Source organism: Pangasianodon hypophthalmus, chromosome 8 (genome assembly GCF_027358585.1).
Source record: "Pangasianodon hypophthalmus isolate fPanHyp1 chromosome 8, fPanHyp1.pri, whole genome shotgun sequence".
NCBI lineage: Eukaryota > Metazoa > Chordata > Actinopteri > Siluriformes > Pangasiidae > Pangasianodon > Pangasianodon hypophthalmus.
Genome location: NC_069717.1, coordinates 24151186 through 24164061, shown reverse-complemented (window position 1 = coordinate 24164061; position 12876 = coordinate 24151186). Strand labels below are relative to the sequence as shown.

Sequence of the window (12876 nt, the reverse complement as noted above, 5' to 3'; positions counted from 1 at the left end):
CTGCAGTTTGCTTTATGGCAGTTCCGCTGATCCCAGATCACCGACTCAGACGTGCGTTATTGCGCATGCGCGCTCTTTGATGCGCTCAAGTGATGGGAATTCCGGCTCCTTTCAGTGAGTCATTGATCATTTGATTCAGCTCATCTAGAAGAGTCGACTCTTACGACTTTCAAACGCCACCTTCTTAAACCGGTACAAGTTTGCGATATGTTGAGCAGTGATTGTTGTTCTTTCCCTAACTAGGACTGAAATTGTTTAATAAAACCTTCTAAATAACAAAATAACTCTACTACACATTACATTTCATAAAATCTTTTTAAATAATTCTACAAATCAGCAAGGAACTGCATGTGACATAGTAATCCCTGCTGTTATTGTGTTATTGTGCCTGCTGTGTACGTGTTTCATTAAGAAAATTAATTTCTATTTCTCTTGATACACTTGGCTACATCAAAAAAAAAACAAACAAAAAAAAAACACACATACGAATCGGCTCTCAACGTTCACTTAAAAGAGCAGATTCAAAGAGCCGACTCGCTCGCTCGCGACACATCACTACCGCGAGTCACACGGAGCTTGTTGACGGATATAAACCTTTGTTCAGCGAAAGCGGATTATCGACATGACTGAGTGCGTTGACCTTAGATAGCTGACCTGTTTACATATTTACATTGGTAAGGATAATGTCTTATATTTTATCTGTCCCTCTCTGTAAAATAAACAAAGATAGGACGAGTGCGCAAACTTGGCTGGTTGGTTAGCGAGCTAACTTGCTAATCCGAGATCGCGCACTTTATTGCTTTATGGGCTACGTCATTAGCTGGCTTACTTAGCTAACTGACACTGTTTTGTTGTCTAACTATTCTACATACGCGTCCAGGTATCTGCACACAAATAAGACTTGACCAATTGACTTGATTTAGTGTTTGTCCACCAAGCTAGCGCACCATTCTTTTTTCTCCTACCCGTATTTTGGTAAATCCCGCCCCCGGCTTAGCATTGGGTAGTATTTCAAACTCGACTGCAGCTCGAGGATTTTAATTGGCGCATTGGTTTTGTACAACCAATCACCGCGCAGGAGGCGGGACATGTCGCAGATTAGGTTGTGAATAGAGAATAACGCCGCTAGTGCTGAGTTGTTGACGTGTTTCTTCCTTGACTCTGGTTGTTAATAACGCATTTGCAGTGTTGACTGTCATGTCGCAATAACTTTAAGCACTCATGCGTAATTATCTACAATTAAGTGGATCATTTCCTACTACAGCAAGATTTAACTGTCCACCTTATCACTTCAGCCTGAGGACATCAGGTCTTCTGAAAAGGGATTTGTTTTAGTCAAGTCAACTTTATTTATAAAGCACAGATAAATCACCACAAGAGCTGCCAAAGTGTTGTACAATAAAATTAATAACAAACAATTATACAGGGATAAGACCACATAAAATTAACTAACATAATAAGACGAGATGAAAGCTAATAAAGACGCAAATGCCATAATGTTCTTTTCATTTTGTAATAATGACAGAAAATATTCTATACTTTTTTCCATATATTCTGACATATAAAAAGGAAAAATGTCTTTTTATAATTGAGTTTATTAAATAATTATTATATGTATGTGTAAACGTATTGTCCACATTATTAGACACGCCTACGGGGGCAGTCGTGGCCTAATGGATAGAGAGTCAGACTTGCAACCCGAAGGTGAACCTGAAGGTCGTGGGTTCGAGTCTCGGGTCCGGCAGGGATTGTAGGTGGGGGAGTGAATGACCAGCACTCTCTCCCACCCTCAATACCACGACTGAGGTGAGACCCTTGAGCAAGGCACCGAACCCCCAACTGCTCCCCGGGCGCCGCAGCAAAAAAGGCTGCCCACTGCTCCGGGTGTGTGTTCACGGTGTGTGTGTGTTCACTACTGTGTGTGTGCACTTGGATGGGTTAAATGCAGAGCACAAATTCCGAGTATGGGTCACCATACTTAGTCACAAGTCAAGTGTAACTTTTTTCTTCACTGCAATCTGTGTTAATCATGATCTAGATTAACTTCTAGTATTCTCTCCAGGAGGTGCTCCGGAAGTCTTCGTGGAAGTGGGTGGCAAGGACACACCCACATCCACCGGCCACACACCTTTTCCTGCAGTTAGAGAGAAGAGTTTCGAGTCTTTTTAGTCTGTTCTGTTCAATGATTTGTTCATCAGTTTGCTCAGTGAGAGAGAAGAATGCATCTTTGTCATGACAGAGAAGTTTAACTGGCTCCCACTGGGTTTGGCATACACACAACTACAAATATGACACTGATCCACTGATGTTTACAAAAGACAAAAGAAAAAACAAACTATCCTTAGTGGCTCATTCAAAATGAATGAATCATTTGTGAACGAAATGGTAAACATATGAGATTATTGCCTTTACTAACAACCTACCTACTTCATAAAAAAAAAATACAGTATAATTTTTTAACAGCATGATTCTGAACAACCATGAACCTTAAGCTAGTGATTATATTTTGCTATCTTGATGTTTCATGATGTTTAAACGTTCGTATTCCTGTTGAAAACTGGCAACAGAAGTTCATACATGTGGACGTACAGAGAGCCATTCAGATTGCCAAGATTCTGAAGCTTGCGGCCAGAAAAGTGTACCAAAAATGTATCGCATATGTGTGAAACTAATCCTTTCTCTAACCCTTAATCAGTGTTATTTTCTGGATGTTTTTGATTGTCAAACTGTTTCTCAATCCAACATTGACATTTATGAGTTGCAGTACATTCATAGCAGCACCTCTCACACTTATGGTTTATACTTCTGAGTTAAAGTGTATTTGCAGAGAGAGAGAGAGATTTTATGGATAAACTTGGTATGCAGATAATTGTGGAAGGCAAAAGTATATAGATAGTCTGTGTAATTCTAACAGTTCTGTTGCTCAACCAACCTTCAGGTGAACACTGATTGGTTGAGGCAGTGGGCTGTGTCCGTTTGCAAACTCTGAAATATTCTTTAAAACGTTTCAGGGTAATGCTGCCTATATAATTCTTTCAAGCTGTGATTGCATCAGTGCAGCGCTATAATGAGCTGTAAGCATCCGGAAAGTGCTAATGTGCCCCAAGATAATGGAGAGTGCGTGTTCTCTCATCACATAACTATACTTTATCTATATAGCATGATGTAGCTTTATGAGTGGCACAAAGGAAAAGTGTTCACCCTAGAGGGATGGGATTATTCTCTCCCCCCCTATGAGTCACAGTGACACTAGCCAATCATGGGTATCTGTGAGTTCATGCATGTGGAATGGGGCGGATAGCGCTTTTCTCCAAGTGTGTTACGCTGCCCTGTGATGCAGCAGGAGCAGCAGTTTGAAAACTGTGGTTGGCTGGCTTCTCGTGTCTCGCCTTCACTCTCTCTGGTTAGCAGCTGTCATATGATAGGGGGAGCTGGCTGGTGGGTGGGAATTGGCCAAGACTAAATTTGTGGCGGGGGATAATGACGTAAGAAGTACATTAGAAAGTAAACTACACGTGGGCAGCGCTTATTATATATTGTTGTTTAATTCACGATTCTGTGGAGAAAAATCCTAAATTGTTCTCTCTATAGCTAACAGTATTGGTGATTTAGAACCCAGAAGTAAGTAATGATCTGCTTTTTCATCATCTCCATTCATTCTGCCATGTGAAAAGAGAAAATCGTTTGGTTTTTCATTTCCTGCCCACGCTGTGATTGTTGGCCACACCCAGGTAGATTCTTATGCAGCGTGAAAACATTGAGCAATGTTTAACTTTGTGCAAATCGGAGAAGGAAAGTGAGGTGCGACTACCGGTGTGAGCAGAGATGTGTTTCTTTTGATTTTGTTCCCAGGCACTGAGTCTTGCGCTCTCTTTGGGGTTTAAAAAGTTTGTATGCCTGCAATATGATTTGTGAACCTAATAGATTCAAAATTAAACATTTTGAAAGCTTTTATGTCAGTCACCGAGTTCAACGTATGTGATGAAATTGAAATATATACATAAAATGTGTATTTTATCTCATTATTAATCAGGTTTAATGACATTTGTTCAGCTGAAAACTGACATCTCAGACCTTGGTTAAATCCAGTGTGTGTTATGAGTTGATTATGAGTCGAGAGGTCTATATTTGCCCAACAGGCGTGATATCAGTCACATCAGTAGCAACAGGCCAAAACAGCAAAAACAGGCCAAACTGCTCTGAAGGGAAAAAAATGCAAATCACTGAAACTCCTCCTAGTTGTCTGATTCAGCGCTCGCCACGTTGGTGTCGAAAGTTAGCAACAATAGAAGTCTGACCCATGTGACACACTTTGTCTTGATCTGTCTGCTGTGCTTGCAGTGCTGCACTGACTGCTGTTCTGTCTTCTCGGTCCAGAGGGATGATGGGAGCGCTGGTGAATGTCCGGAGAGCAGGTCGCTCTCCACCTTTGCTCACGGCCGCCCTCGTCGCTTGTATCCTCCTGTTCGGCTTTAACTACTGGGTCTCCAGCTCGAGAAATGTGGAATTGCAGGTTTGTCCTGTCTGATTTCTGATGTATGAGTGTGAAGGATATCTGCTGATAAACATAACTGCATAGTTCTGTTTTGCTTTGAGCAGAGCCGATACATTTCCTGATTCCCAACTTCAACATAAATGAAAACACCATTAACTCTGTTTCTTTTACACAGCCTGTGTGTAGGTGTAATATAATAAGCTAGTAGGTTTAGAAAGCCGACAGCTGTGCTTGAACTGATAAGGACACACACACACACACACACACACACACACACACACACACACACACACAGGCTATGCAGTTGTACTGTTTGTGCCCCACCATATAACTATGAAATGTCACATAATGATTAACTTGGGGTTTATACCAGAATAAGTCCAAATGCAATTTTATACATTGTCAGTAGAGTTCTTTATTTAAAAGTGGTTACACATGCTAGCTGGCTTCAGTTTTGTTTAGCTAGCTAAGATGGTTTACTCTCAATCCCAAAAATGCAGTACAAAAGCAAACAGGCTCTGTTTACCTTCTAATGCAGATCGTTATATAATGAGGTATTGAGAAAACATTTAACTTTAATTAAGCTTGTTTCTATAGTCATGAACTGAAGTTGTGTAAAGTTACGGCCTGAATGAAACCAGGCAAGATGCGAGTTTGCTCCAAATAATAATTTTTTTTTTTTTTTTTTTATAAAAGGTAGGAATTTTTTTGTATAAGCAGTTAATGAGTTACACTGAAAGGAAATATGGTGTTAATAACCAGTGACAGAGATTTCAAATCAGGCTTTCTGTCCTGATGATTATGTTTTTGGTTGCGATTTCATTTCCTACGACAATCCTGTTAATTTCTAGTGCGTGTTTTTGTTTCTCAAACTGTTTCTGAGCACCGGCAATAAATATGACCAGAGATACCCAGGATCGACATGGGGCTGATACCAGCAAAAAATGGTGGATCAGATATTTGGGGAAAAAATAATGAATTTGATCCAGTCCTGTAACAAATGGAAAAGATTGGAATTGGGTTTGAAAAGATTTTTTTTTTTTTTTTTTGGGACTCTCATCCATTTTGTGTTGGGCTGAGTCTCCCAAAAAATTTCACAACAAAAGTTTCTGCTACTGTCACTCGTAGCATGTTCACAATTTTGTCCGACACAGCGGCTATCTAACGCACAGAAGAACATGGACTTGCTGATCACACTAAATGAAACGTCTATTTTTGGTTGCTGCGGTACTAGAGTTTTTTTTAATTACATTTTTTTTTTTGTTGCTCAGCACACTGCCTTTCCTCACAGCCACTTTCTTTTTCACTTTATAATAACAATGTGATAAATACTGACAACGTAAAAGATTTTATGGAAAAATCCTTCTAAAATTATTTCTAAGAAAGAAGAACAATTATGGGATTTGAACTTTTTGGTTTTGTTATACATACAAGGATGCACAAAGAGACTATGGTACACCACTTTTCTAAAAAGTGGGAAAAAAAAGAATTTGTTTAATTTCATCACTTGCTTGTGTTTTTAAATGATCGAATGAATACTGTGAGACAGTACAACCACGATATTTTTAGGCTATGCCCTAAAAATCTCAAATCCCCTAATTTCTTAAACTCAAAAGTTTTCTGTAGCGATTGAGGCCTGGTGATATTTGCAGAGCAGCAAAGTGTCCCATTGTGTTCGTTGAACAATCACACACAGACTCTATACGCCATACAGGAAGGAGGAGGCGTCAGTGTTATTATGCTTGGACATGAAACATGAGAGTCTTACAAACAAGCAGACCCTTCCCTTTTAAGCTAAAGTCCATACGTCCAGCTGCACATTGACACTCTTATATATTGGATTTGGTGAAAGTGTTTGGATCTGTAGTCTTGAATACAGAATAACACAAGGTGCTACCTTTAAACTGTATGCAAATGACAGGACTTTATGCAAATGCTGTCTACGAGCGCAGGAGAGTATGAGAATGTAATAGTGATCATCAGCCTTTCAGTGACTGAATCATAGTGTTGTGTGTAGTTTTTACTTTGTATATTATTCACTGTCCCTGCCATAATCAGGAAGTAGGTTATTCTTTTGATTTCTAATCAGTTATGTTTGTGTGTTTAGACTAAGTTGCTGGAGCTGGAGGAAGCTGTGAGGCGGGTGTCGGCTGAGAAGGCACGGGAGCAGGTGGGCCGGAACGAGGCAGAGGAACAAGTACGTAGACAAACGGAACAACTGGTCCTCTTGGAGGGAGCTCACCAGAGACGGCATCAGAGCGCCCAGAGCATGTGGAAACAAGAGAAGGTACGTATACGCGAGGGTTAGATGAGCTTGCACACACACGCATACACACACATACACACCCTGGAATGATGCTATTTTGAGGCATCTACAGTAACATAATAATGTTGTGTGTTTTGATAACAGCAGTTCTGTCTGCTGTAGTTCAGATCACAGGTTTACATTATTGCACACGTTCTAACGCATTATTGTTTCCGTAGTAACAATTACACACTGATTTGTATGACAGATGTGCCACATAAACGCATTACAAAATGTGTCATTTTTGATAAGGTGAAGTTTTCTGTAAGGAGATGTTTATTTAGCATTTTTTGGAAGGAGTCTCCAATGCCAATGCATGTTCCACAATCTTTACTCCCAGTGAAGTCCACTTTAACTGAAGATAACGGACACACATCAACAGTTAAACCATATCATCAGGAACATGGAAATTCATAAATACTGAAAAATCCTAAAAAAATATCTTATTAACTTCAAGAGAGAGAAAAAAGAGAGGCTAGTGAGGGAATGACTGTTTACAGGTGCTTTAGTAGTGTTAGTATAATGGTACGTATTTTGTATAATAGCTACTATAAAAGTGTAAATGGGAACTAACTTGTTTCTACATTAAAATTACAAAAACTACAAAAATATGATGTCATTTCTTAATAAATAAGAAATCAATTGTAATTGATGCTAAGTGGTATAATAGGAATAAAATACCTGAGGATGTGATTTTGTAGGGAAATAATCCACCACTGCTTTGCGTCAGGTTGCATCACACCACCTCCGTCGTTGATAGATTTTCCTATAGCAGCACAGCCTGTCATGTTTTGTTCCTTATATAACATCCATTTTGTTGTTGTAGGAGAGTCTACTGCTCAACATCTCTTCCAGTGCTAAAACTGTTCAGGATATGAAAAGTAAGTGTGAATAATTCTCTGCTTTGTCACTCCTACAATATCACTTTCCCTTTTGCCCAACAAACAACTCTGCACTCCCCTCCCTCTCTAGACCAGATGAAGAGTCTGCGCGAGGACCTCAGTAAGGTGCAGAAGGAGCTGCAGTTGTGCCAGAACAACATGAACACACTGAATAAGAAACTCACCTACGATATGTGAGTGTGCCACAGTGCTGTGTTTTTTCTAGTGTAATATAACGTGATAATCATGATCAGTATGTGTGTGTGCGCGCGCACAGGACTCAGTGTAACACGCAGATATTAGCCCAGAAGGAGGAGTGTAACGAAAAGGTCGCAGCAGCCAAACTAGAGGTGCAGAAGAAGTACGAGAAGCAAAATTCAGCAGCAGCTGTTCAGGTAAACCAGCAACCAGCTCAATTTTTTTTCTTTTTCCTAAAAGTTAAATCTTAACATGTGTTTTGTACATGGTGCTCATGGATAGTAACGTGTGAATTTGTATACTATTGTATGCTTGACTGCTGCTTCATATTTCTTGCTACACTGTTTACTACAGCATCAGACTGCAACAGTGCAGAAGCAGTGCAGTTTGAATTTCTGCTTTAAAAAATGAGCTTTAATGTTTTCACATTTCCACCAGAGCTGGTGCAGGCTAGTAAGATGTCTTATAAGATTTATCTTGTTGTCATCCAGCAATTCCTGAATTAAAAAATATGCAAGACAGAGTGACACACCATTACCACACTTTGTCTACTGTGCTAAAATAGTGTAGATAAAAAGCTAGCTAGATGCTGTTTTGCTAAAAACAACAACAACAAAAAAAAAAAAGAGTGTAAGGAAAGAAGTCAGTGCAGTTTCCTCTGGCTACGTACAATGTGTAAATCCAAAGTGCCTACCCTAAACCAGGGTTCTCAAACTTTTTGCATTCCTTTGAAACGTAAAATAAATTTCATGGACTCCCTACGAACATATTCAAACTATTCAACTGTTAGGTTAATTATTTAAGTATGTATACAATAATGTGTATACAGTAATATTTTGGCTATTTATTGGAGCTGTAAAGCTTTATATTCCTGAACTTTCCACATTAATTCTAAATTATTTCCAGGCTGCCTTGTTTCTGTGTTCATAAGATTGAGATTAAACCCAGTCAAACAGGCTAATAAATATACTCAGTGATAAATATAAAAACCATGATAATAGTGGGTTGTGATTTTCACCACCACCAAAAACATCACAGAATTCCTGGCTATGCTTCATGGACCCCACTGCTCTAAACATCCAGCAGTCCACACTTCATTTTAAGAAGAAGAAGCATAGCCAGGGAGAAGAAGATTTTTCACCCATTGTTGTGGGTGGTAATAATACACTTTCTCCCTCACTGAGTTTTCCAGTGTGAACATGCGTCTTGGTTCTCTCCTGTCTGTCTCATCTGTAGCCTGCGGTTGACTCCACTCGGAAAGCAGTTGTCTCTAAACCCATGTCAGAAACGCTCACTGGAGACAACTCAACAAAAAAAGCTGGAGTACCTATGAAGAGAGAACTAGCTCCAGTGGAGCCCAAAACTGAAGACCACCTGGAAACCAATGAGATACCACAAGATGAAGGTATGCGGTGTTAGCAGAATAAGCATTACTGTACAAATACTATTAGAGTATTTATAATATTTGCATAATTAAAGACAAAAACAAATATCCACACCCATTTTCTAAAAAATGTGGCCAAATGACTGTCTTTGTTGAATGTAAGAAAAGGGCTCTAAAGAAATCCATGTAATTTATGGTATACTTTTTGTGTTATATTTAATATATGAAAATTAAGTATGTGGGATAATGGAGTGGGTAATTTGAGGATTTGAAGGAATTTGACTTTCCCTTGCAGTATTGTGATTACAGACATCAGTATGTACATCACTGTATGCTGTAATTTCTCTCTTTCCATTCTGTTTCCCCTTTAAGCTGTTCTAACCATGAAGGATTCAGACAAGCTGGAGTTGCAGTCCGACCCATTACTGCGCAATCAGAACAGCACCCTGAAAAGCCTGACCAATGCCATGGAAGGAGTGATGGACATTAACGGAGGAGACTTGAAGGATGCAGGTAGGAACGACTAAAATTCTGTACTCCATCCCTTTTTCAGCTGACACACACACACACACACACACACAGCTCATGCTCTTTCTCTGTGCAGATGCTCTGTTAGATGCTGCAACAGTCCCTAAAGTGAAGGAAGAAGACGCCATTGAATACGACAATGAGGGCGAGATTGAGAAACGGCTGTCTAAACTAAAAGGTGCATATCTCCATCCTTTAATTCTAGAAAATATTTTATCCCAAAAATGGTCAGTGCCATGAGTACAGTAGTGAAGAAAAAAAGAAATAGTAAATGTATCCTGCTTAAAGTACTATTAGCTGCAACATATCAAATAATTAAAGTTAATATAGATTCTATGTTACTGACTGAGGTTAAGGGCTGAAATAAATAGCAGGTAATAAGTTGGGCAGTTATGGCCTCTGTATAATTCTTGCAGGGACATTTGCATGACAGCAAACAATAAGAATTAATTGCAGAGAAAACAAACAGCAGCAGGTGTTGTGTGGAGGCTTGGCAAATGGCGGTTGTGTAAACACCAATGAATATACATGCGCTTCACATGCAACAGCTAGAATGAAACTGCAGAGCGTATAAATTTTGTAAGCTTGCAAAGTTGTTCTCATCTTCTCACTCTTTATTTGGAAAGGGCGAGGGACGCAGCACACATTGGGTGTGGCAGGAGAAAGTTTTCGATGTACAAATCCCTGTCCCATGATATTCCTCTGCTCTAGGCAAGATGAGGTTCTGCCATGCTACACCTGATATGTACACACATGGATGTTGATTTGTCCCTTAAGCGTGAACACACAGATGATCAACACGTCCCTCATTTAAAAAAAAAAAAAAAAAAAAAAAAAGGACAAAGGAATTTGTATGAATGGGAGAAAAAATAATGTGTGATACTTATCAGAGTTGCACTATCGTTGCTATAGTGGTATAAATAACAGTGGTGAAAAACAGCCTTAAAAAGAAACCCACGGATGTGCAGCAGATTATATATAAAGACAAATACATCAGCTGACCTTGTGCTGTTTCGCTCTCGCGTTAGGAAGATATGTCCTTTACACACAGTGGGAATGAAATTCACCATAGTTGCATTTCAGAAGGTTTTATTCTTATGGATTTAAAAAAAAATCTTAGTGGTTTCCAAGGTAGTCCTCATTGCAGAAGTCCAGGGGGTGGAGCTGGATCCAACTCCTCCTATAAGCCTAACTCTAATCCCTAAACCATTAAATGTTGTACACAAAAACAAGACTTGAATCTGAAACACACCCTCCACCCCCTGGACTTCTGGCTTGACTCCACCCAGCTGGATCAGGAGGAGGAGCTGGATCAGGGCCGACTCCACCCCTATGGACTTTTAGTTCTGCAGTGAGGGCTACTTGGTGGGTCCTGTTGTATCATTTTTAGTTTTTAATCTTGATTGTGTTCATGTGGTTGGCTGTTGTTTGCAGACGAAAAAGCAGCTGCGCAGGAGTTTGAGGAGGAGCTGGCTGACTACAACGGCGACGATGAGAACGAACCCGAGTTCGAAGCTGACAAACAAGCAGAGCTCTCCGAGGTCTAACACCTATGCACACACAGAGGCTCACACTCGTGCCTGGTGATGGGGTTAACCCTCCATTCAGATCCTGCTGGGTTAAACGGTTCTAACCCCGGATCGCTTACCCGCCGTTTGTATGATGGCGAGCAGGCACAGAATTTACATTCCTGTTCAGTTTTGCTGGCATTTCTCCTCACGTACACTGAGTCTCTTACTTGCCGTTGCACATGATGAAGATTTTCCAACATATCAAATGTCAGAATGCTGGAGAGGGTCCAGCACTGAAGCATATTCATAAAGCTGAGGTCTTTTATTGTTTTATACATTACACTGAAAGCAGACTTGTGGAAGTTTCACTTGGTCAAATCTCTTCTCTGTCTCAAATTGCTAACACTGGGTAGATGTAGTGTACTAGAACCGCTGTCTGCCAAGTGAACCTTTTGCACTCAAAGCCTGCTGTAAATGGTGGAAGGGGCGGAGAAGCACGTGGTTTGAATTTGAAAATGAGCAACACATCAAGTGAGAACACAAAGTGTTAAATTAGAAGCAAAAAGTTTTAAGTTTTTTTTTTAAATCAAGGGTTCCTATGCAAAGAATTACGTAATAGTTAAGTAAGTTTGCGTTTGTGTGAAGTGCAAAAATGTTAGCGTTTTTTGTTTTTATATTTCTGTAGCTGCGCTACAAATATATAGACAGCAGAGGTATTGGAGTAGTGTGTATAGTGTGAAAATGCTGTGCATTGTGTGTGATTTGAGACCTAGCCCAAGAGCTGTCCACACTGCTACAATAGGTAAGGAATAAAAGACAGGACATGCTGAAGCTGAATATTTTCCCCCGAACAGCATGCCACACAATGATTTTTTTTACCCCATTATACCACAGAAATTTGTGAAAATTACAATTTTTAATTAATTTAAAAAAATGTTACTTTTTATCTATTTACAGTTACAGGCCACGAAACAAGTCCCTTCCGTTACAGCAGCTATCATTTACTCAACAACCTTTTTTCTTTCTTAAAAAGACAACCGACACTGGAGACTCCTTCCATAAATATTAAATAAACATCTAAAATAAAGTGTAAATAATCTTGATAATATATTTAGAACAGAGCAGAAAATGTTTTCAAAACACTGAAAAGTTTTTGTATAAAAATCTGTTTCAGATCAGTGTAGAATTTTTTTTTTTATATTTTAGTTACAGCTTAATCAATGTAAAGTGCTTTTGCTCTGAGAAGAGGTTTGATTTATGAAACTCCCAAAAGCTAAGTGCAGATCTTTCTAGAAATCATGCTAATCTGAATGTATGTACAACTGATCACAATATGACCTTTAACTTATTCCCATTTTGCTGAAATCAGTAACATTGCCGTTGATTGTGTGCTTGCTAGGAATCTTTTAGTCGATACAAGTTCAGAAAAAAAAAAAAAATAGTTAAACTGTATTTAGAGCCGGACTTTATATTGGGTAAGTGCTGTTCCATTTCTGAAAATTGTTTTTATGTTCTGAATAATAATAATTGTCAATAAAAACCTAATACCAAAAACTGTCTTTAGTTTTGTCTTT

General features: G+C 39.2%; 1 protein-coding gene across 3 annotated transcripts; it reads left to right on the top strand.

Moving 5' to 3' along the window:
* Positions 1 to 515: 515 nt before the first annotated feature.
* On the top strand, positions 516 to 12856 carry golm1 (golgi membrane protein 1). Of its 3 annotated transcripts, XM_053235921.1 has the most exons (11): positions 525 to 674; positions 1646 to 1806; positions 4378 to 4513; positions 6603 to 6782; positions 7627 to 7681; positions 7773 to 7875; positions 7959 to 8076; positions 9116 to 9284; positions 9636 to 9776; positions 9868 to 9969; positions 11226 to 12856. In XM_053235921.1, exons 3-11 carry the CDS (start codon positions 4382 to 4384, stop codon positions 11336 to 11338), a joined length of 1113 nt encoding a protein of 370 aa, XP_053091896.1. In that variant the 5' UTR covers positions 525 to 674; positions 1646 to 1806; positions 4378 to 4381; the 3' UTR covers positions 11339 to 12856. The 3 variants fall into 3 exon arrangements, with proteins under 3 accessions (XP_026781221.3, XP_026781220.3, XP_053091896.1); XM_026925420.3 differs by lacking the exon at positions 1646 to 1806 and having other exon boundaries at positions 516 to 674; XM_026925419.3 differs by lacking the exon at positions 1646 to 1806 and having other exon boundaries at positions 517 to 674; positions 4342 to 4513.
* The last annotated feature ends 20 nt before the right edge of the window (positions 12857 to 12876 follow it).

Excerpts from the sequence above, each read along its gene's own strand:
- golm1 (XM_026925420.3), top strand. The coding sequence starts at position 4,382 with ATGATGGGAGCGCTGGTGAATGTCCGGAGAGCAGGTCGCTCTCCACCT. Across the intron at positions 6,783-7,626 it reads GCATGTGGAAACAAGAGAAG|GAGAGTCTACTGCTCAACAT; the intron begins GTACGTATACGC and ends TTGTTGTTGTAG. Across the intron at positions 7,876-7,958 it reads AAGAAACTCACCTACGATAT|GACTCAGTGTAACACGCAGA; the intron begins GTGAGTGTGCCA and ends GCGCGCGCACAG.